The 20,382-nt window shown below is 44.0% G+C and overlaps 1 protein-coding gene across 4 annotated transcripts in view; it reads right to left on the minus strand.

Annotated features, from left to right (window-relative positions):
- The window catches only part of TMEM154 (transmembrane protein 154), a 91,947-nt gene that overhangs the window by 49,602 nt on the left and 21,963 nt on the right, over positions 1–20,382 (minus strand). For all 4 annotated transcript variants that reach the window (XM_023557121.2, XM_064267582.1, XM_023557122.2 and 1 more), the window contains exons 2-6: positions 14,637–14,897; positions 14,509–14,547; positions 8,497–8,524; positions 7,146–7,231; positions 5,015–5,072 (exon numbers count right to left, since the gene is read on the minus strand). In XM_023557121.2, coding sequence (XP_023412889.2) covers positions 5,015–5,072; positions 7,146–7,231; positions 8,497–8,524; positions 14,509–14,547; positions 14,637–14,897 — 472 coding nt within the window. The remainder of the gene's footprint in view (positions 1–5,014; positions 5,073–7,145; positions 7,232–8,496; positions 8,525–14,508; positions 14,548–14,636; positions 14,898–20,382) is intronic.

Genomic DNA, 20,382 nt, shown 5'->3' on the forward strand with positions numbered 1-20,382 from the left:
ATTACGATAAGTCCAAAAAGCCAAACCTGTTGCCACCAAGTCGATTCCGACTCACGAACACCCTATAGGACAGAGTAGAACTGCCCCACAGGGTTTTCAAGGAGCGGCTGATGGATTTCAAGTGCCTACCTCTCTTTTGGTTAACCCTTAACCACTGTTCCACATCACAATAGACAGAGAAAATACTGAAGTTGTCAAGGAATTCCTTTTACTTGGATCCACAAGCAATGCCCAGAGAAGCGAAACCAAATGACACATTGTATTGGGTAAATTTGCTGCAAAAGACCTCTTTAAAGTGTTAAAAAGCAACCATGTCACTTTGAGGACTAGGTGCACCTAATCCAAGCAATGTTATTTTCAATCGCTTCATATGCATGTGAAAGCTGGACAATGAATAAGGAAGACTGCAGAAGAATTGATGCCATTGAATTATATTGTTGGTCTAGGTAAAAGATGCAGAAATAGGGTCTAGAAGAGAAATATCTGATCACTCCAACCACTAGTTAGTAACCGGTCTTCTCCCACAACACTCTTACCTCAGAGCCTGCCCAACTATGTATCAGTGCACTCTAGGAACACTTGGCACCTGAATAGGTGATTGGCACAGGGCCTCTGGATAACATGGAGTATGAGGAGGTAGGGTAGTGTTTATCCCGATCTGAGGGTTTACTCTATGAAGTCCCTTGGTGGTACAAACGGTTAAGAGCTCAGCTACTAAATAAAACGTTGGTAGTTCGAATTCACCTAAAGGCGGCTCAGAAAACAGGGCTGGCGATCTACTTTCAAAAGATCACAGCCATTTGAAAACCCTATAAACCACAGTTCTACTACGACACACATGGCATTGCCATGAGTTGGAATCAACTCAAAGGCAACTTGTTTGGCCTTTTTTTTTTGTTTGTTTTGAAGGTTTATTCTATTTATTCTAACAGAAGTGTGATATCTCAGTCATGGCTCAAATTCTTTTCTCTTTGGTCATCCTACGGTCACCACGGCCAACAATTTGTGGTTGCTGTTAGGTGTCATTGAGTCAGTTCCGACTCATAGTGCACAACAGAATGAAACACTGCCCGGTCCTATGCCATCCTCACAATCATTGCTATGCTTGAGCCCATGGTTGCAGCCAGTGTCAGTCCATCTCACTGAGGGTCTTCCTCTTTTTTGCTGACCCTCTACTTTACCAAGCATGATGTCCTTCTCCAAGGACTGGCCCCTCCTGATAACATGTTCAAAGTACGTGAGATGAAGTCTTGCCATCCTCATTTCTAAGGAGCATTCTGGCTGTACTTCTTCCAAGACAGATTTGTTCATTTTTTTGGCAGTCGATGGTATATTCAATATTCTTTGCCAACACCGTAACTTAAAGGCATCAATTCTTCTTTGGTCTTCCTTATTCATTATCCAGCTTTTGTATGCATATGAAGCAATTGAAAATAGCATGGATTGGATCAGGCGCACCTTAGTCCTCAAAGTGACATCTTTGCTTTTTAACAATTTGAAGATGTGTTTTGCAGCAGATTTGCCCAATGCAATACAATAAGTCCTTTGATTTCTTGAGTGCTGCTTCCATGGGTGCTGCTTGTGGACCCAAGTAAAAGAAAATCCTAGACAACTTCTTTCTTTTCTTTATTTATCATGATGTTGTTTGTTGGTCCAGTTGTGAAGATTTTTGTTTTCTTTATCTTGAGGTATAATCCCTACTTTGATCTTCATCCGTAAGTGTTTCAAGCTCTCTCATTCTCAGCAAACGAGTTTGTGTCATCTGCATATTGCAGGTTGTTAACGAGTCTTCCTCCAAGCCTGATGCCGCATTCTCCTTCATGTAGTCCAGCTTCTAGAATTATTTGGTCAGCATACATGTTCAGTAAACATGGTGAACGAATACAATCCTGTCACACACCTTTTCTGATTTTAAACCATTCAGTATCCCCTTGTTCTGTTTGAACGACTGCCTCCTGGTCTACGTACAGGTTCCTCATAAGCACAATATAGTGTTCTGGAATTCTCTTTCTTCGCAATGTTATCCATAATTTCTTATCATCCACACAGCTAAATGCCTCTGCATACTCAATAAAACACAGGGAAACATCTTTCTGGTAGTCTCAGCTTTCAGCCAGGACCCATCTGACATCAGCAATGGTATTCCTTGGTCCACATCCTCTTCTGAATCCAGCTTGAATTTCTGGCAGTTCCCTGTTGATGTACTGCTGCAACTGTTTTTGAATTATCTTCAGCATAATTTTACTTGCATGTTATATTAATGATATTGTTTGATAATTTCCCCATTCTATTGGATCACCTTTCTTTGGAATGGGCACAAATACGGATCTCTTCCAGTCACTTGGCCAGGTAGTTGTCTTCCAAATTTCTTGGCATAGACAAGTGAGCACTTCCAGCATTGCATCTGTTGACACATCTCATTTGGTATTTCTTCAATTCCTGGAGCCTTCAGTGCAGCTTGGACTTCCTCCTTTGGTACCATCGGTTCTTGATCATATGCTACCTCCTGAAGTGGTTGAAGGTTGACCAGCTCTTTTTGGTACAGTGACTCTGTGAATTTCTTCCATCTTTCTTTTCATGCTTCCTGTGTCGTTTAATATTTTGCTCATAGAATCCTTCAATATCCCATCTCCAGGCTTCAATTTTTCTTCAGTTCTTTTCAGTTTGAGAAATGCTGAGTGTGTTCTTCTCTTTTGGTTTTCTAAGTCCAGGTCTTTGCACATTTCATATAATACTTTACTTTGCCTTCTCGAGCTGCCCTTTGAAATCTTCTCTTCAGCTCTTTCATGTGATCATTTCTTACGTTCGCTTTAGCTACATTCAAGAGGAAATTTCAGAGTCTCTTCTGACATCCATTTTGGTTTTTTCTTTCTTTCCTGTCTTTGAACGACCTTTTACTTTCTTCATGATGTCCTTGATGTCATCCCACAACTCATCTTGTCTTTGGTCATTAGTGTTCAATGTGTCAACTTAAAATGGTCTTTAAATTCAGGTGGCATATATTTTGGCTCTCATGGACTTGTTTTAATTTTCTTCAGCTTCAACTTGAACTTGGAGAGGAGCAATTGATGGTCTGTTCCCAAGTCAGCCCCTGGACTAGTTTTGACTGAGGATATCAAGTTTCTTCATCATCTCTTTCTAAAAATATATTGTATTTGATTCCTGTGTATTCCATCTGGTGAGGTCCAAGTGTATATTTACCACTTAAAAAAAAAGGTATTTGCAATGAATAAGTCATTGATCTTGCAAAATTGTATCATGTGATCTCCTGTCGTTTATGACCAAGGCCATATTATCCAACTATCAATCTTTCTTCTTTGTTTCCAACTTTCACATTTCAATCACCAGTAATTATCAGTGAATCTTGATAGTATGTTTGATCAATTTCAGACTGCAAAAGTCAGTCAAAATCTTCAGCGTCTTCATCTTTGGCCTTAGTGGTAGGTAAGTAAATTTGAATAACAGCCGTATTAACTGGTATTCCTTGTAGGCATATGGATATTATCCTATCGCTGACAGTGTTGTACTTCAGGACATATCCTGAGATGTTCTTTTTGACAATCTATGTGATTTGTCAAATTCAATTTGTCATTCCTGGCACAGCAGACCACATGATTATCTAATTCAAAATGGCCAATACAAGTCCATTTCAGCTCACTAATGCCTAGGATATCCATCTTTATGCATTCTACTTCATTTTTGACAACTTCCAATTTTCCTAGATTCAGACTTCGTACATTCCATGTTCCAATTATTAATGGATGCTTGCAGCTGTTTCATCCCATTTTGAGTCATGCTCATCAACAAACGAAGGCCCCAAAATTTTACTCCATCCATGTCATCAAGGTCAACTCTACTTTGAGGAGGCAGCTCCTCCCCAGTAGTATTTTGAGTGCCTTCCAACCTGAGGGGCTCTTCTTCCAGTACCATACTAGATAATGTTCCCCTACTATTCATAAGGTTTTCACTGGCCAGTTTTTTTAGAAGTAGATCACCGGGTCCTTTTTCCTAGTCTGTCTTAATATGGAAGCTCCACTGAAATCTGTCCACCATGGGTGACCCTGGTGGTATTTGAAATACAAGTGGCATAGCTTCCAGCATGACAGCAACATGCAAGTTACCACAGTATGACAAACTGACAGACAAGTGGTGGGCCAACAACTTGGTGCCCCCCAAATTACAAATGTACTCTGTGGAGCAAGTCCCCCACTTGCTGAGTCACCATTTCTATTTCCTGCAAATACCTCCCCCTACCTGATCAAGCTATTCTCTGATCAAAGGCACCGCAGAGAGGCTAAGTATTTTACTCACAAACAATAATATAATTTAAATGTGATTATGGAGTGCTAAGCAACCCACCAGCCGCCGCCCTGCAGGAAAAGGGTGTGGCAGTCTGCTTCTGTAAAAGATTTACAGTCTTGGAAACCCTATGGGGCAGTTCTCCTCCAACCTATAGGGTCTCTATGAGTTGGAATCAACTCCACCGCAATGGGTTTGGTTAAGGAAGCAACTCCCAAGGCTGATGCGCTAAAATTTTCAATCAAGCAGAGCCACCTAGTGGTAGGAAGGATTTTTTTTGGTAATTCCATTTTTTGTTTTTAATGTTCATTTTACTCATGCTTGTTTACAGTCACCCCTTTTGAGACTGTCACCTCCATCTGTTTTCCTTACCAAACATCTATTTCTCCAAGGTAAACAAAGCTACAGTTTGTTATCATTAGGAAATCTTATGACTAAAACAGAAGTAAGCTAAACAGTCTCTTTTTAGAAGTGCAAGAAAATGCCAATACTGATCCATTTCTAAAGATAAAGGGCCATTAGGATATTTTCTTTGTAGTCTTCTATTCTCCATAACTCACACCTCCTTTTCTCCTCACCATACACATGTATATCCATGTAAAATATCACATGAAACTTACAGGCACGAAGAAGGTGCACAGAACTGTCACACTGTGGCCTCCAGCCCCCTCCCCTGAACGCATAGCATATAATCTATGGTAGAAATTAGAAGTACCTTGGGCTGTTGTTTGGCTCCTTTTCTTCCTTTAAAGTAGGTAAACACTCACAGTCGGCTAGGATAGAACAAAAGCAAAGTCATTGTTAGTCACTGAAATTCTATTTCCTCTCCACAAAACCCACACGGCTGATCACTGCATTTCGCTAATCTGCGTGGTTACTTGTGCAGAAATGGCCTCACGGGCGAGTTCTAGAGGTTAGAAGATTGACGATGGCCAGGCAGTGGAAATGCAAAAAGCACTAATAGCACAGATACAACACGTGAACGTGCCCTGCCCTATTGGAAAGGGCGCGATTCATCTCTGCTTGGTTATTCAGGCTCTGTAGGAGCCCAAAAGCTGCAAGTTTCAGGACAGACCCTGGGGTGATACCGCTCTGTCTGAGGTTCTGAGGTGTCTGCAGAATGGTTTCAGTCAGATGGCACAAGAGAAAGACGCAGGTGAGGAGGGGAACAATCAACCTTCTTGAAGTTATCAGAATTCTCTCGGATTACACTACCCATTGTTTTTGAGGGGAAAAAAAATCCACTGGATCTATCACTTCTGTGTCAAAATAACTGCTTTAGTTGTCAAATTGCTGTTAGTTGCCATGGAGTCCATTCCAACTCATGGACAGCCCATGTGTGCAGAGTTGCTCCATAGGGTTTTCACGGCTGTGGCCTTTCAGAAGCAGATCGCCAGGCCTGTCTTCCAAGGTGCGCCTGGGTGGGTTCGAATCGCCAACCTTTCAGCTAGTAGGTGAGTGCTTATCATTTGCACCAGCCGGAGACAGTTTTCTGGTTTTAGTGAGTGTAATTACAATTATCTCAGGAATAAAATGAATTACACCAAAATATTAAGAGAGATTGTCTTTGAGTGATGGAATCTTTTTTTCTATTTTTTCCATTTTCCAGATTCTATTATATATTACTTTTATAAACTAAAAACAAGAAAATGAAATAACTTTTTTTTTTTTTTAAATTATCTCAATGACCCAGTCCTATCCTAAAATACTTCACAGTTATTCTCCCTTCAGTATTGGATTATGAAAAACTTAGAAATAATGCAAGTTAGTTGAGTGGCTTTGATCTTCTGAAAACCCCATCTTGATAAGCCCCTGGTACAATAATTCAAATGCCAATAATTTGAATTCAAATGACTCGAAAACTCCATTGTAGATTGTTGAGCCTGACAGATCCCAGGGTATTTTTTAAAGTAATTGTTAAAAATACAAATGATACGATAATATAAACCGTGATTTTATTAATTTAATTTGGGCATTAAAAATAATTTGCTTATTTTATAAAGGAATAGAAAAAGAAGAATGGACTGTTGATTTAATAAAAAGTAAGGCACATATACTACAACTACTTCCAGATATCAGTTGGAAATTGAGTTGTATTATGATACTTATATTATCACCTGTAATAGTGTTGTGGCCAATAGAACATTCTGCAGTGACAGGAATGTTCTGTACCTGTGCTGTCCAACACAGTGGCTGCTAGCCACAAGCAGCTACAGAGCACTTGAAATGTGGCTAGAGTGACTGAGGTACTGAATTTATTTTATTTTAATTAATTCAAATTTAAATAGCCACATGTGGCTAGTATCTATCGTATTGGGCAGCACCCAAAAACCAAACCCGTTGCCCTCAATTCGATTCTGACTCACAGCAACCCTACAGGAGAGAGTAGAACTGCCCCATAGGGTTTCCAAGGAGTGACTGGTGGATTCAGACTGCCGACCTTTTGGTTAATAGCTGAGCCCTTTACCACTACGCCACCAGGTCTATGTAAGTTATACCTGCTAGTCTTATATCCACATATAGATCGAAATGATAGATCTCTAAGTTCTATAAATATACCAGGTAGTGCCAGGTGTTAACTTTTTGCAGATAATTTGGTCTCAGAGATTTCCCTGCTTGAAAAAAAAAAAAAAAAACTTTCTGCTTGAAAAAGACCATTTCAAACTAGTACCGAAATAAAAACAAGCGGAAACCATTGCTGCAACAATTAAACTGGATATTTAAGGACAGTCAGATCCAAGTTTATTAGGCTTTGCCACGCTCCAGGATATGGCTGAGATATTTATACAGCTGCGGCAGCCCTCTATTACTAGAGAGACAAGTAAAAACGTCAGGTGACCACATACCGTTTCTATTCATGCTGCTCATCCATTTGTCAAGCTCTTCCACTTCTATTTCCATGACAGAGGGCGTGTCTTCCTCAAAAATAGGGCTAGAGACAGAGAACAAAAAGAATGGGGGCGGGGGGAACGTGTTGTAGGCCAAATTTCATCCGGGGTGACTTTGGGGAGAATGAACTTGATTCAGTGCCTTAAACTCCGAGGCAGCCTGGCAGGTCTTGTCCTATTTAGCACTATCAAACTCTTAACGGAAACGAAGGATAAAACTCAAATCTAAATCTATCATATCACTGATCCAAAAACAGAAGGCGCACAAGCCCAGCCGGCGGACAGCAAAGGGAAACCGGGGAGCTCGCTCCGTCCCTTAAAGCTACTAAAGCTTCCACCTTGCGGCTACTCTGGGGGTTGCCACATTTAGCCTTTCAAAAAACGTTGCCGTCGAGTCGATTCTGACTCCTCGCGACCCCATGGCCTTCCTCGGTGCTTTTGATCAGTGCCCAAGGTCAAGAGGCCACTGTCGACAAGGTACTGTTGTCACACACAGCCCTTCTCCAGCGCCCAGGCCTCTCTCTGGGGAAATGGACCCGCTGACTTCAGAAACCCACTGCCCTCCCTTGCCAGGGCTCGGAGCGCGGTTAGAGGACTGGAGAGAAGCCGTCTGATTACTGTGGATGGGGCTGGAGGTGGGCGGGGGGAACCACCAGCTCTGCGCCGCAGCGAAGGCGTCACGCTCAGGACAGGAAGTGAGAAAAATGTCTAAACAACGAATAAAGGGAGGAGACAGGGCGGGGGGCATCGCCCCAGAACACTCTTTCGGTGGAATCTCTGCCTCCCTCCGTCCCTCCCTCCCCGGCTCCCTCGACCCACCCCTCCCTTTCACTTCTGTCTCGCACCAGCCCCGCCACCCACCACCCCGTGGTGGTTCTCGCTGTGCGAACTTCACGCTTCTTCCTGGGATCCCCTCCTCCCCTAATACCAGCGAAGGTGTCTTCCCAGGTGATACGACTTTTAATCAGAATAAATGAACCGATGTCCTTGAAATACACCCAGTGTCAGAGTATTGAACTACTATGCATTTGGATTGGGTAGCAGTCAGAAAGATTCTTTTCTGAGCTGGGGACAATGAAATAAACCAGACCCGCCCCTCTTCCCTGCTCAACCCCTAGTGTCCTGAGGTTTGGGGAACGCGGCACATTCTCCCTGGGCCGCTAGGGGCGCCCGGGAGGCAAGAGAGCCCCGCAAGAAAGACAGGCGAACAAAAACACTTGAGAAGGGCCTGTGGCTCCCTAATCTAAGTGTCTACCTAACCATTCTTGTCGACGACTGAGCTGGGCTGGAAGCAATCGGGAAGACTTACACTTTCACGTTTTCACTTCCCAGTTCATCTAAAAGAGAATACATATGAAGGTCATGTTAGCTTTGTGAACAATTTTTTTATTTCAACAGCTGAAATCTCCCTTACAAAAAGAAACAAGTGATTTTAAGTAAATCACAATTTTAAAGGAGCAATAATAAACCTCCAAGTCAAGCAAGTGCAGAGTGCCATATGGAAATGAGGTCCTAATGGGTGTGAAATCTGTTTTCTCTTAGGTATAATTGGTCCCCTGGAAGCATTTGCTTCAGATCAGATGCTCATCCCTCTTTATTCTTCATTTTCACAGAGAGGAACACAGTGGTAAGGGAGAGAAGCAAGCCAGCTGCCCTTTGGTTGACTCCAAGTCATAGTGCCCGCCAGTCATGCTGTTCCCATGTGTGTCAGAGTAGACCTGTGCTCCATAGGGTTTTCAATGGCTGATTTTTCAGAAGTAGATTGCCAAGCCTTTCCTCCAAGGCATCCATGGGTGGGCTCAAACCTCCAAACTTTCTGTTAGCAGTGGAGTGTGTTAACTATTTGCACCACCCAGGGACTACAAGGGAGGGACAGGAAGGGCTAAATAAGAGGACTTCCTCCTTGCCCTCTTTCAGCAAAGTGTCCCAGTTCAGGAACATGGCTATTTCATCTCCTGGTGACAGACTGTTCCTTTGTCCTGGAGTAGAAAGTCGGGTACTCCAGAACAGGCTCCAGCTGGATCTTTCCAGTCTTGGGGAGTCTTCATCTATCCAGGGTTTTGAATTGGTTCAAACCAGTTTGGTCGTAGCCGACAAAGCAAAACCAGAACAGGCTTGAATTTTTACAATTTAGGTGATCTGGAACAATAACCAGAACGGGAAAAATTACTGGTTGAAGCCCTGGAATGGGAGACCCAGAAGAGGCATAGTGACCCCTTTCAAGGAGCCTGATGCATGCGACTGGATTATTGGCAGACTGTGGAGAGCGACACACATTCAAAGTGTCACGGTTGGCCACCATCTTTGAGTCGGGCACCCCTGTTTCTGACTCTGCTCAAAACCTGATGGGCAAGAGATTTGGTTGCCATGAGTACATTGCCCTTGTTTTCTAAGAGGGAGATCAGGTTTCTAGCAGGGCTTTGACCCGTAATTTTCCCAGTCCAGTTATCGCTCTGATTCACCCCAATTTTAAAAATTCGAGTCTTCCTGTTTCGCTTCCTCAGCCATGACTGAACCAGGAAGAACCGGTTGGAAGCAACGTCTCTATCTTAGGTAGGGCTCATCGTTCCTATTGGAGTAACACGTTTGGCTGCTAACAGAAAAGTTGGAAATTGGGGATTACCCAGAGGCGCCTGGAAAGAAAGGCCTAGAGATCCCTTTCCAAAAATTCAGCCATTGAAAGCCCTAAGGGGCACAGTTCTATTCTAACACACACAGGGTTGCCATGAGTCAGGGTAGACTAGACGGCACCCAATTTTATCTTTTTTATTATTCCCCAGCTCAGCACCTTTTTCCTTCCTTCATAGCATTTGTCACAATCCGTGATTGATTAATTCACCTGTTCGACTTTGTTCAGTCATTCTCTTCTACTAGATTGTAAACTCCAAAAGGGGAGAGATCTTGTCTGCCCTGTTCATTGTGGCAGACGCCCCCCCCCCCCCCGCCCCGATCCAGCAGGCACAGAACCTGGCACGTGGTAAACACCCAGTAAATATTTATTGACTAGATGACTAGGCCTCAGTCTGTATGTTCAGTGCTGAATTCATGTCCAATCTTCTGGACTTAGTTTTATCATCATAGGGAAACTTCAAACAGCCCTGTGCTTTGTTGCTATTGTTTGAGGTGACAGTCAGGTAACAGTGGGCGAAACAGCTCTAACATAGATCAGAACACGTGTGGCAAGAATCAGAGCCCGATGCCCCTACCTCAAGTTCTGTTTTATTTGGAAAGGGGGCCAACACACCCAGAAAAATGAGGCAATGATGTCAAGCGAGGAAATAGCCTAGGTCCACCGCCACCTTTAAGGATGTGAAACCATTGAAAGGCAAACCACTTTGTAGCAGGTCCTTGGCAGTGGGAAGCCTCCTTTTGTCTGGCTTGCAGACATGCAGGCCCCCAGTGAGGGAACACAACCAGCGGGCACCTGGAACAGAGCTCCTGGCAGCCTGAGCCACTGTAATTTCCTGTGGGTTGGCGAGCTTTCATGGCCTTGCTAATCCAGGAAAGCTGGGGGGAGATGTAAGTTTCATACCCTCACTGCAGGCCTTGCAAATACCCTGTAGGTATTTCCTCCTGCCCCACCGCAGGCCTCTGAAGCTTCCTGCAGATGCTTGACTCCTCAGATACTTAGATCAGGGGGAGGGCAATATCTTCTTCTTAGATTTTATGTGTATACATTTTGCATCTAAAATTTCCAGACTGTTTCTTTAAGGGATTTTATTTCAAATAACACCCCCCCGCCCCCCACACACACACAATTGAGACTCTCCCACTGGAGGCTCAGAAGGCTCTCCTGTTTTGTCACTCTCTCCTCCTTATACCCCCTTTTTTCCTGCTTAATAACCCCCAACTAATTTCTCAGAGCAAGTGGTTCCACAGCTGCACTAGGGCACATGGGTTTATCTTTGTAATCTGGGTTCCCTGCAGGCTTCTGGTGAGCAAAAGCTAGCCCTGCGTGCAGACGATGGAAAAGTTTAAAAACCCATTACAAAAGTGCTCCGGATGTGCCATGTGTGAAGCTGCTGTAATCAGTACTAAAGCAGAGCAAAAAGCCTTCTGTGGCCTTGTCTTCCCCGCCCCACGGCCATTACCCCGGCCCAGCCGTCATGGCAACAGCAGACTATCCCGGCGAGCGCACAAGAGCGGAGCATTAAACCTGAAGGGAGACCAATTACTTGTCCTCAGCCACCAGGCCCTGCCGGCTCCACTCCACCTGGCGTCTGTGTCTTTATTGATATCCACCTACTCCCTTCCCAACAGCCAGGAGGCAGATGTGGCCCTTATACGGGCTCCCCTCCCCCGCCCTACAACTTGATTCCATTTTCCCTCCTGCGGCCTTCCATTTCCTATCCTCCAAGCCACTTTATTCCGCCTGTTCAGATCCGACGTTATACCCACTTAGTCTGACAACGCCCCCCAGCTCTTCTCCTCTGTGCGCTGGATAGCGGGGTCGTCGGGGTGGGGGGTGCTCAGGGGCACAGCAGAAAACTGCTTTCCTCTGCCTGTTCCCAGGCTGAACCCAGAGCAAGAGAGGTCTTCTCTTTCTGGAGATGTACTGAGCAGAGCCAGGCACCGTGAAACCATGGCGCTGTCTAAAGTGGTTTACTCCCAGCTGTGTTCCCCTGCAGCTCCTTGAGAGAGACCCAGCACATCCAGACACTTAATAAATGTTAAATAATAACAATTGCAGATTTAATGCATGGAGATCTAGGAAGAATGATAGCAGAACATCAAGTTACTACTCAATGGTTCTCTCTTCCTGATAATGAAAAGGACAGGCCCAAAGAAGGAAGACAGTGTCTGAACAGACGAAGTGTTCTTTCTGAAAATTTTAACCAAGTCCTCCCTACTTGTTGGATTTGTTTTCTGATGGAGAAGAATATCAGTCAATGTGCTCAGCTGCTAAGCGAAAGGTTGGTGGTCAAGTCTACCCAGAGGTGCCTAGGAAGACCTGGTGGTCAACTTCTGAAAAATCAGTCACTAAAAACCCTATGGGGCACTGAAACGCAGGGGGTCACTGTGAGTCAGAATCAACTTGACGGCAACTAGTTTATGTGTGCCAGGAGAGAAAAAAATGTGTGTGCTCCTAGCTTGCTGAGGGACATCATGCATGCAGGTTTCCATGCCTTCCCACAAAACAGTCCTTTGGGAATTTTCCAAGCAAAATGCTGATTTGACCCAGTATAGGAGTTTTAGTTCTAAGGGAAAAAAATTTGCATTTCAATCAAATTTGTTTTAAATATTGTGGGTTTTTTTACTTGTATTATAGTGTTAATATGAATGAATGGACTTCACTTAACAGTGATTGCTAGTCTTTGTCATCCGTTAAACAATTAACCATCTGTAGCTATATTAAGGAAACACTGGTGTTATAGTTGTTAAGAGCTACGGCTGCTAACCAAAAGGTCGGCAGTTCAAACCCATGAGGCGCTCCTTGGAAACCCTATGGGGCAGTTCCACTCTGTCCTATAGGGTTGTTAGGAGCCAGAAACGACTCGATGGCAATGGGACTTGGGACTCGAGCCAGCTGCCTGCCGTCTGACCTGCTGATCTTGGGTACATCAGCCCCTGCAGCTGTGTGAGTCAGGAGAAGCCTCCAGCCTGACACCTGACCCACAGACTTGGGACTGGCCAGCCTGTATGACTGCAGGAGTCATTTTCTTGAGATATCTCTCTCTCTCTGTACACATGCTTCACTGATTTTGCTTCTCTAGAGAACTCAGCCTAAGACAGAGACTAAGAGCATGACCATTTGACTGAATGTCCCCAAACCCCCACACATATCCAATTAGGTAAGACCAGCTGTGGAGCTATGGTTTTAGGCAGGCAGTTCTTACTTTCCCTGGGGTTAAAAAAAATTGGGGTGCAGGTAGCTCTGTTTCCCTTTGCTTTTTCTTTAGCTAACAAAGGACCTCCCACCTGATCACTGTTATTAAACCAAACCCAAACCAAACCCGTTGCCGTTGAGTCAATTCCGACTCATTAGGTCACCTAAAATTTCAAATACTGGTAAAGCATATGAATTTACTATTTTCTTAGAATCTACTGTATCAGCCCCTGCCACAAAAGGTAGTATACTTAAGTGCTTCTTCCCCATAGCTCTTATATGCTGGGGACAATGACACTTTATCTGTTGACATATCGTAAATGACCACTTACAGCTCCTACCTAGAGTGTAAAGTCTCCCTTCTTCTGGTGCCAGGAGAGGGACTGAGGCACCCAGGCCAAGGCAGAAAGCCAGACACACCCTGTTAGTGGGTGTGAGGGACATGGAGGGAGTCTTGTTGGCAGTGTATGAATATGTATTTCATTAGAAAAGTCCTCATCCCTTGTGTAATTTTTTGAATGACTTTAAAGACTTCGACTTAAAAACCTAAAAATTGGAGTCATTTTACCAACATGAGTCAAAAGTACAGAAGTCTGCTTTGGACCTAGAACCCATTGCCATCGAGCTGATTCCGACTCATAGTGACCCTGGATCTAGAACAACCCTGAAACCTAGTATTTCAGGCTCATATAATCAAAACTGGATACTCTGAGTGTGTCTCTGACCTAGGGGATTTTCCTTCAGATTAATAGTAATCTTCAAAATTAAGTCCACTTTAGCCAGTTAGTGGTTTCACTATAAAAATTAGCATACCTTTAATGGGAACAAGAGCTATGTCTCAACCAGGCCTTTCCAAGATCAAATTGTGATTGTAGGCGGGATGGTGAGGGGAGAGCAAAATAACACCTGTGACATAAACACAGATGGAAGAATGCTCTTCTTGTGGAGATGACTCGTGTTCTTCCCATCCCTAACCCTAATCTGACCCACTACCTCGCCAGTTCGCCATTTCTCCCAACAGGGAAATGTTTCATGACCTATTGGCCAAGATTATACAAAGCCCTCCCCTGGATTATGTACAAAAGTGCTTTTTGTTGTTAGTTGCCATCAAGTTGATTCCAACTCATGACAACTCTCTGTGTGCAGAGTAGGACTGCTTCTCGGGGTTTTCAAGGTTGTGACCTTTTGGAAGCAGATTGCCAGATCTGTCTTCCAAGGCACCTCTGGGTGGGGTCAAACTGCCATCCTTTCAGCTAGTAGTTGAATGCTTCACTGTTTGCGCTACCCAGAGACTCACAAAGATGGTAGCAGTATATTTTTAACTTCAATTTAGGCTGAAAGTATACTAAAATATTAAAAACAGGAATATGACGTCATTAAAAACTGGAAGAATTCATTACTATTTTAGGTAGTCCTTGTTGCTTAACTTTAAAACATTTCAGTTCCTTCTCCTACCCCATCCCCAACTCCAAGCAGAATTGAGATAATACTCACATGTCTGTAAGGCACTCTGAGATCCTTGGCTAGAAGGCTCTGTGTAGAAGCAAAAAGTATTATGTTTGTTGATTGTTGGTTAACACATGAAGCATTTGTCTGGAAGTAGGACCACACTAAATATTTACCTTTCTTGGTTCTTTTTCTTTTATAGTATGTTCCAATGAGTATCACTGACAGAAGCAGGAGGACCAATAAAATCAATGGAATCAACACCATTAGTATAAACTCTAGCTGATTTGCCTCGTCAGTATCCACGGCAGTAGAATTCGTCTCTATAGCAAATGTTTCTGTGGTCGCTGCAGCAGGTGTGCTTAAAATAGTCCCTTCATTGGTTTCTTCCTTCTCTGAGGTTAGTTGTGTTGACAGGTCTGGGTCCTCTTCATCACCTGTGGAAAAACACATAAAGCTGAGAGTGCCATGGATACAATGCCAGTATGTCATGCTTCCAATGATTTTTAAATTCATCCTAGCTGCATCCAGTGATACACTTGATATATTGTACCTGGCCTTCCAGTTTGGTATGACACAGTACTGATTAAACATAAATGTAACTCAAGCTGGAGTGTATGGAACATGGAATCAGAGCCTGGAGATAAACCTCTCACAAAGGCAGGCAGTTGACCCTTGACCAGAGACTTGAGGCGCTTAAGCAAAGGGCATCGGGAAGCTTTGTCATGTCAAGCACGATTTCCCAAGCCAAGTTGTATACTATTCCAGGGAATCTCCTGTTATTTAAAGAGATGTCATGATATTTTAACAAAATTTCTGAATAAATTAAAATTCATATTTACTGAAATTTAAGTACCTGCCACATAACACTTTTAGATGTGATGAAATGCACTGTGTCCCAATTTTTGATGAAAATGTTCCCGATCAATGGAAAGGAATTCTCTGAAAGTCTTGGAAATTGGGATCAGTGTCAGGCGTCACATTCTTTATAGAACTGAGTCTGCCACTGACATGATCTGACAGCAATCTTGCTGGATGCAAAATAAAATGATACGCATCTCACATTCTCTAGGGAAATTTCCCTCAGAGACTAAAGAAACTATGCCAATATTTTAATTTATTTAACAAGATGCATCTTTAGAACTTTCCCTATTAACAAGGTATAAGCAAGTTTATTCTGTTTGGACCTCAGATTGTATTGAAAGATCATCCTGTGGATGGGAAAGGATGTCTATTTGAAAAACTTTCCCATAGGCTCTGGGTATCCAAGGAAGGTCCCCAGCTCTGACCTCCTGGAATAAGGGTCACTGCCACCAGTGATGGAGGCAGTGGTGGCTCAGTGGTTGATTCGTGCCTTCGCTGCAGGAAACCTGGGTCTGATTCCTAACCAATGGATCTCACGTGCAGCCACCGCCGTCTGTCAATGGAGGCTGGTGTGTTGCTATGATGTTGAACAGGTTTCAGCAGAGCTTTCAAACTAAGACGGACTAGGAAGAAAGGCTTGGTGATCCACTTCTGAAAAAATCGGCCAATGAAAACCTTATGACGGTCCAATCCCTTTGTGCGTGGTTCGCCACGAGTCGGAGGCCGCCTTAACAGTAGCTAACGCTACAACAACAGCACCTGTGTATACTACCCCTGCCCCACCCCCACGTTCAGTCCGTACTGGCCTGGGCTACCAGTGGCCCATGCTGTTTGGTCACTACAGCTCTGCGCTCGGGATGACTTCAACGAGGAAGTCATCCTGGTGGAAAACTTTTTTTGCTGGTCCAGGGTGATACATGATACAAAAAAGCTTTTAACATATGTGTGAATATATTATTGACTTATGTCAGAGGCTTATAAGCATAGGACAAAGTCACTTAACCTGAAGGGTAGAAGCCAATAAATGGTAGACATTAATTTTTTTTTAATCCCGCTTTTGGTATATGCATGTGAGGAACACCTGTAAGCTATACTCTGTAGTTTGTAATTGATTCTGATAGTTTCAGATGGCACTTACCACAGTCATTATGGTGGGTTTCCCTGGTCTTGCGGGAGACTGAAATGTTACATATATAACCAAAATAATTAGACTATGACCAGATGAATGTTTTTATGTTTTAACCCAACTCAAAGAATCCATCACCACACAATCATGAAGCTAGGTAGAAATACTGAATTGGCTCTGCGATAGCAAATTTTGTCTTTCTATAGTGTCAAGGCCTAACTCGTAGAGCTAAGTTAGAGTTAGGCGTTAAGTTAGTCTGGCTTAACTTGTGGAGCTAAGTTAGAGTTAGATATTAAGTGAGTCCTGGCCTAACTTGTATAGTTTAAAGCAGCAGAATTCCCCGTTTGCATAGCTTTCAGTTTAGAAAGAACTTTTCCATGATTCTTTCCTCAGCGGGCCACAATGAATGGTAGACAACACCATAACAGGCTACAAGGAAGACCTTCAGCTCATCCTGTAATGACCACTGCAAACCCAGGTCAGTTCCGTTGCCTCTACTCCTGCTGCAGACACTGCTACTATTTCAGGGTAATCTTTATTGAGGACTTTCTGAGGGCCGACCCCCAAGCTCTGCCTTTTGCCTGGATTATCCATTTTGTCCTTACCGCTTTTTCAGATGAGGAAACTAGGACAAAAGAGGTTGTACGACGTGCCCAAGGTCACAGAGCTAACATGGCAGCATGAAGATTTGAGCTTAGGAGGGCTGATCGCAGAACCCATGCTTTTGACTCCCAGTCAGGGAGGGAAGCAATCAATGATTGTAGATCATGAAGTTTGTTCATAAAGTGGCGAACCTCATGTTCTCGCCCCTCAGCCTGTACTAGAAGGTAGCTTTCCGGCATGAGGAGTGGGAGGGGAAACATTCCCGGAAACCTGAGCTTTGCTGGGGTCTTGTTGCTCTGAAGCACCTCAGCCCAGGCAACACTGCGCAGAACGAGACGATCTTTTCAGCACCCCTCCAAGGAAGGCGCGAGCAAAGTGTCCAGTAGAACAGTTAGAGCTTTGAGTCATCACTTGACCCTTGGCCCCAGAAGAAGAAAAAATAAGAAAGGAAATAGCTAGCAAGAATAATGAAGGTGCTTGGACAATTGAAACTGAAAGAGAAACATAAAGAAGCACACCAAGCGGTCCTGGGTTGTGTCATTTACTGTTCAGCATGAGAAGCAGCGCTGGTCACGGGTGGCCGTTGCTGGCATTGCAGAGTGAAGGGCCAGGAAGTTCTCTTCACAGCACCCTCTCATACACATCTTCACATATGTTTTCCACGCTAAAGTCATTTGATTTCTTAGGTTCTCTAGTGGCTATCTGAATAAACGATACTTAGATTGAGGACTCTTTTTCTGTCTCACGCTTCCTTTACCCAGCAAGTCCTCAGCTCCAGGGACTCCTAAAATTTGTCCTTCAGCCCTCCCTGCCCCAGTCAACTCTGTAATAGCCTCAAAATAATTAATTACAATAGTTGGCATTTACTAAATGCTTAGCATGTGCTAGGTTCTAGGATAAACATGCATTATCTAATTTAATCCCACAATAACTTTATTGTCCACATTTTATAACGAAGACATTGAGTCTCAATTGTCTCACCTCAGGTTACAAGGCTGCCATTTGTGTAGTAAATTCTGCAGCCATGCTGATGAGAAGGTTTGGAGCTGCATTTCCTCCAGGCTTGTCAGTGGAAGTGCCAAGTGACACAGCCCCGTCAGGGAGTAGTTGTCGGAATTTGGACAAATTATTTATCCTTTAGCGGCTTAATGTTCTTATCTGTACAACTGAGTTGGACTAGGTGATCTCCTTAGTAGCCTATCTATTTCCAAGAGAATCAGAATCAATGGGTCGGCGATGGTTTTGGGGTTTTTTTGGGTATCTATTTCCACATTTCTACAGGGAGCCCTGTTATCACAGTGGTTAAGCAAAAGGTCAGCGGTTTGAACCTACCAGCCGCCCAACAGAAGAAAGATACAGCAGTCCGCTCCTGTAACAATTACAGCCTTGGAAGCCCTATAGGGCGGTTCTACTCTGTCCTATAGGGTCTCTATGAGACGGAATTGACTCCACACCAACAGGTACTCTGGCTCAGTGGCAGAATTTCCTCTTTCCATGCAAGAGACCAGGGTTCAATTTCTGGTCAATGTACTTCACGTGCAGCCACCACCCACCTGTCAGCAGAGGCTTGCATGCGGCTCTGTGCGTCTATACTAAGAAAGACTAGGAAGAAAGGCCTGGCAATCTGCGTCCAAACATCAGCCAGTGAAAACCCTATGGATCACAAAGGTTGTGCAACCGATCATGGGGATGGCGCTGGACTAGGCAGCGTTTTGTCTGTTATACATGGAGCGTACCATGAGACTCCACGGCAGCTAATATTTCCTGTGATTCTACAACGTTTCTCTTGTTTTTAACCCATTTTCTCGACTAGGTGCTACACACGCGGTGCTAAGTTCAGGAAGGAGCAAGTTTCGCTACCACCGTTCCCGTTACTTGCTCCAAGAGAACTGATGTTTCTGCTGCCTTCCGGAGAGACTCCATGCACAAATAAGCGGGTTATTTCCTGATATTTTTTCTGTTTTCATAATTTATTTTCTATGTTGTTGTTGAGACTATACCCAGCAAAACACGCACCAATGCGACAACTTTTATATGTACAATTCAGTGACATTGGTTACATTCTTCAAGCTGTGCAACCATCCTCACCCTCGTTTTCCAAATTGTTCCTCCCCCATTAACATAGACTCACAGCCCCCTGAGGTTCCTGTCTAATCTTCTGAGTTACCGTTGTCAGTTCGATCCCTTATAGACAGTTCTTTAAAAGTACACAACGCTCAAGGCAGACAGTCTTTACTAGTTAAGCCAAACTATTATGTGGTTTAAAGAAGACTGCAGAGAACATTTTTGGTTTAAGGTTTGGTTTTTAAAAAAAAAACAAGCGGTAGCAGAATTTATATACTATTACGCTCCTTGCAGGAGCCCTGGTGGTGCAGTGGTTAAAGCACTTGGCTGCTAACCAAAAGGTGGGCAGTTTGAACCCCCCAGCTGCTCTGAGGGAGAAAGATGTGGCAGTCTGCTTCTGAAAAGATTCCAGCCGTGGAAACCCTATGGGACAGTTCTACCCGCTCCTATAGGGTCATTATGTGTCAGAATCGACTCTACAGCTGTGCATTTTTGGTTTCTGCTCCTTGCAAATCTTTAACCTTGAAGATTATTCTGAGTCTGTAAACAGACAGCTGTCTTATTTTTCTACCCATTATTTGGATGTACCATAGCCCATTCCTATTGATGGAGACTTAGGTTGCTTCATAAATACCCTGTGCATCCTTCAGCTTGTCTCAAAAGTGGAAAGAGTGTTGGGTATGGGGAGAGGGAGGGAAGCACCAAAGGACTCTTGGTGATCTGATCTCCGAAGGCTCTCCAGGACAACCCTGGTCCTGTCCTTTGCTGTTTTCACATGTGAGAATTGGCAGATGCTGAGTCAGAGAAGGGCTGGACATGCAGGGAGCCTGTGGTGGGACACCCGGCTTAGTCCACACCGGTGGGAAGGGGAGGAAAGTTGAAGACATAGGAGATCAATCCCAAGACAGCATGTGAGGAGAGGTCAAATATAATCAAGAGCGGGGCAGGAAAACCAGAGCAAGCTCTGGAATCGAGTCAGTAACTAGGAGTGGGCAATCAGGGAACAGAAGTACGGTTAGGAGGAAAATCAGGGGTGGACAAAACCAAGGTGGAAATCAGGAGAATCTAGGTGTCACAAGGGCAGGGATGGGGGAGAGGTGCTTTTTCCCAAAGCAGTACAGCTGTTCCTCCCGTGGCATGTGGGCCAACAGCATCTCTTGACCCAGTGGATGTGGGGCCCTCTGAAACCACTATACAGCCTCTTCATACAGACACTGTGGACCTCAGCCTTTTCTAAGAAATACTTGCTAAGGCCTATAACAGTC

The sequence above is a fragment of the Loxodonta africana genome, chromosome 13, assembly GCF_030014295.1.
Source record: "Loxodonta africana isolate mLoxAfr1 chromosome 13, mLoxAfr1.hap2, whole genome shotgun sequence".
In the NCBI taxonomy this organism is placed as follows: Eukaryota; Metazoa; Chordata; class Mammalia; order Proboscidea; family Elephantidae; genus Loxodonta; species Loxodonta africana.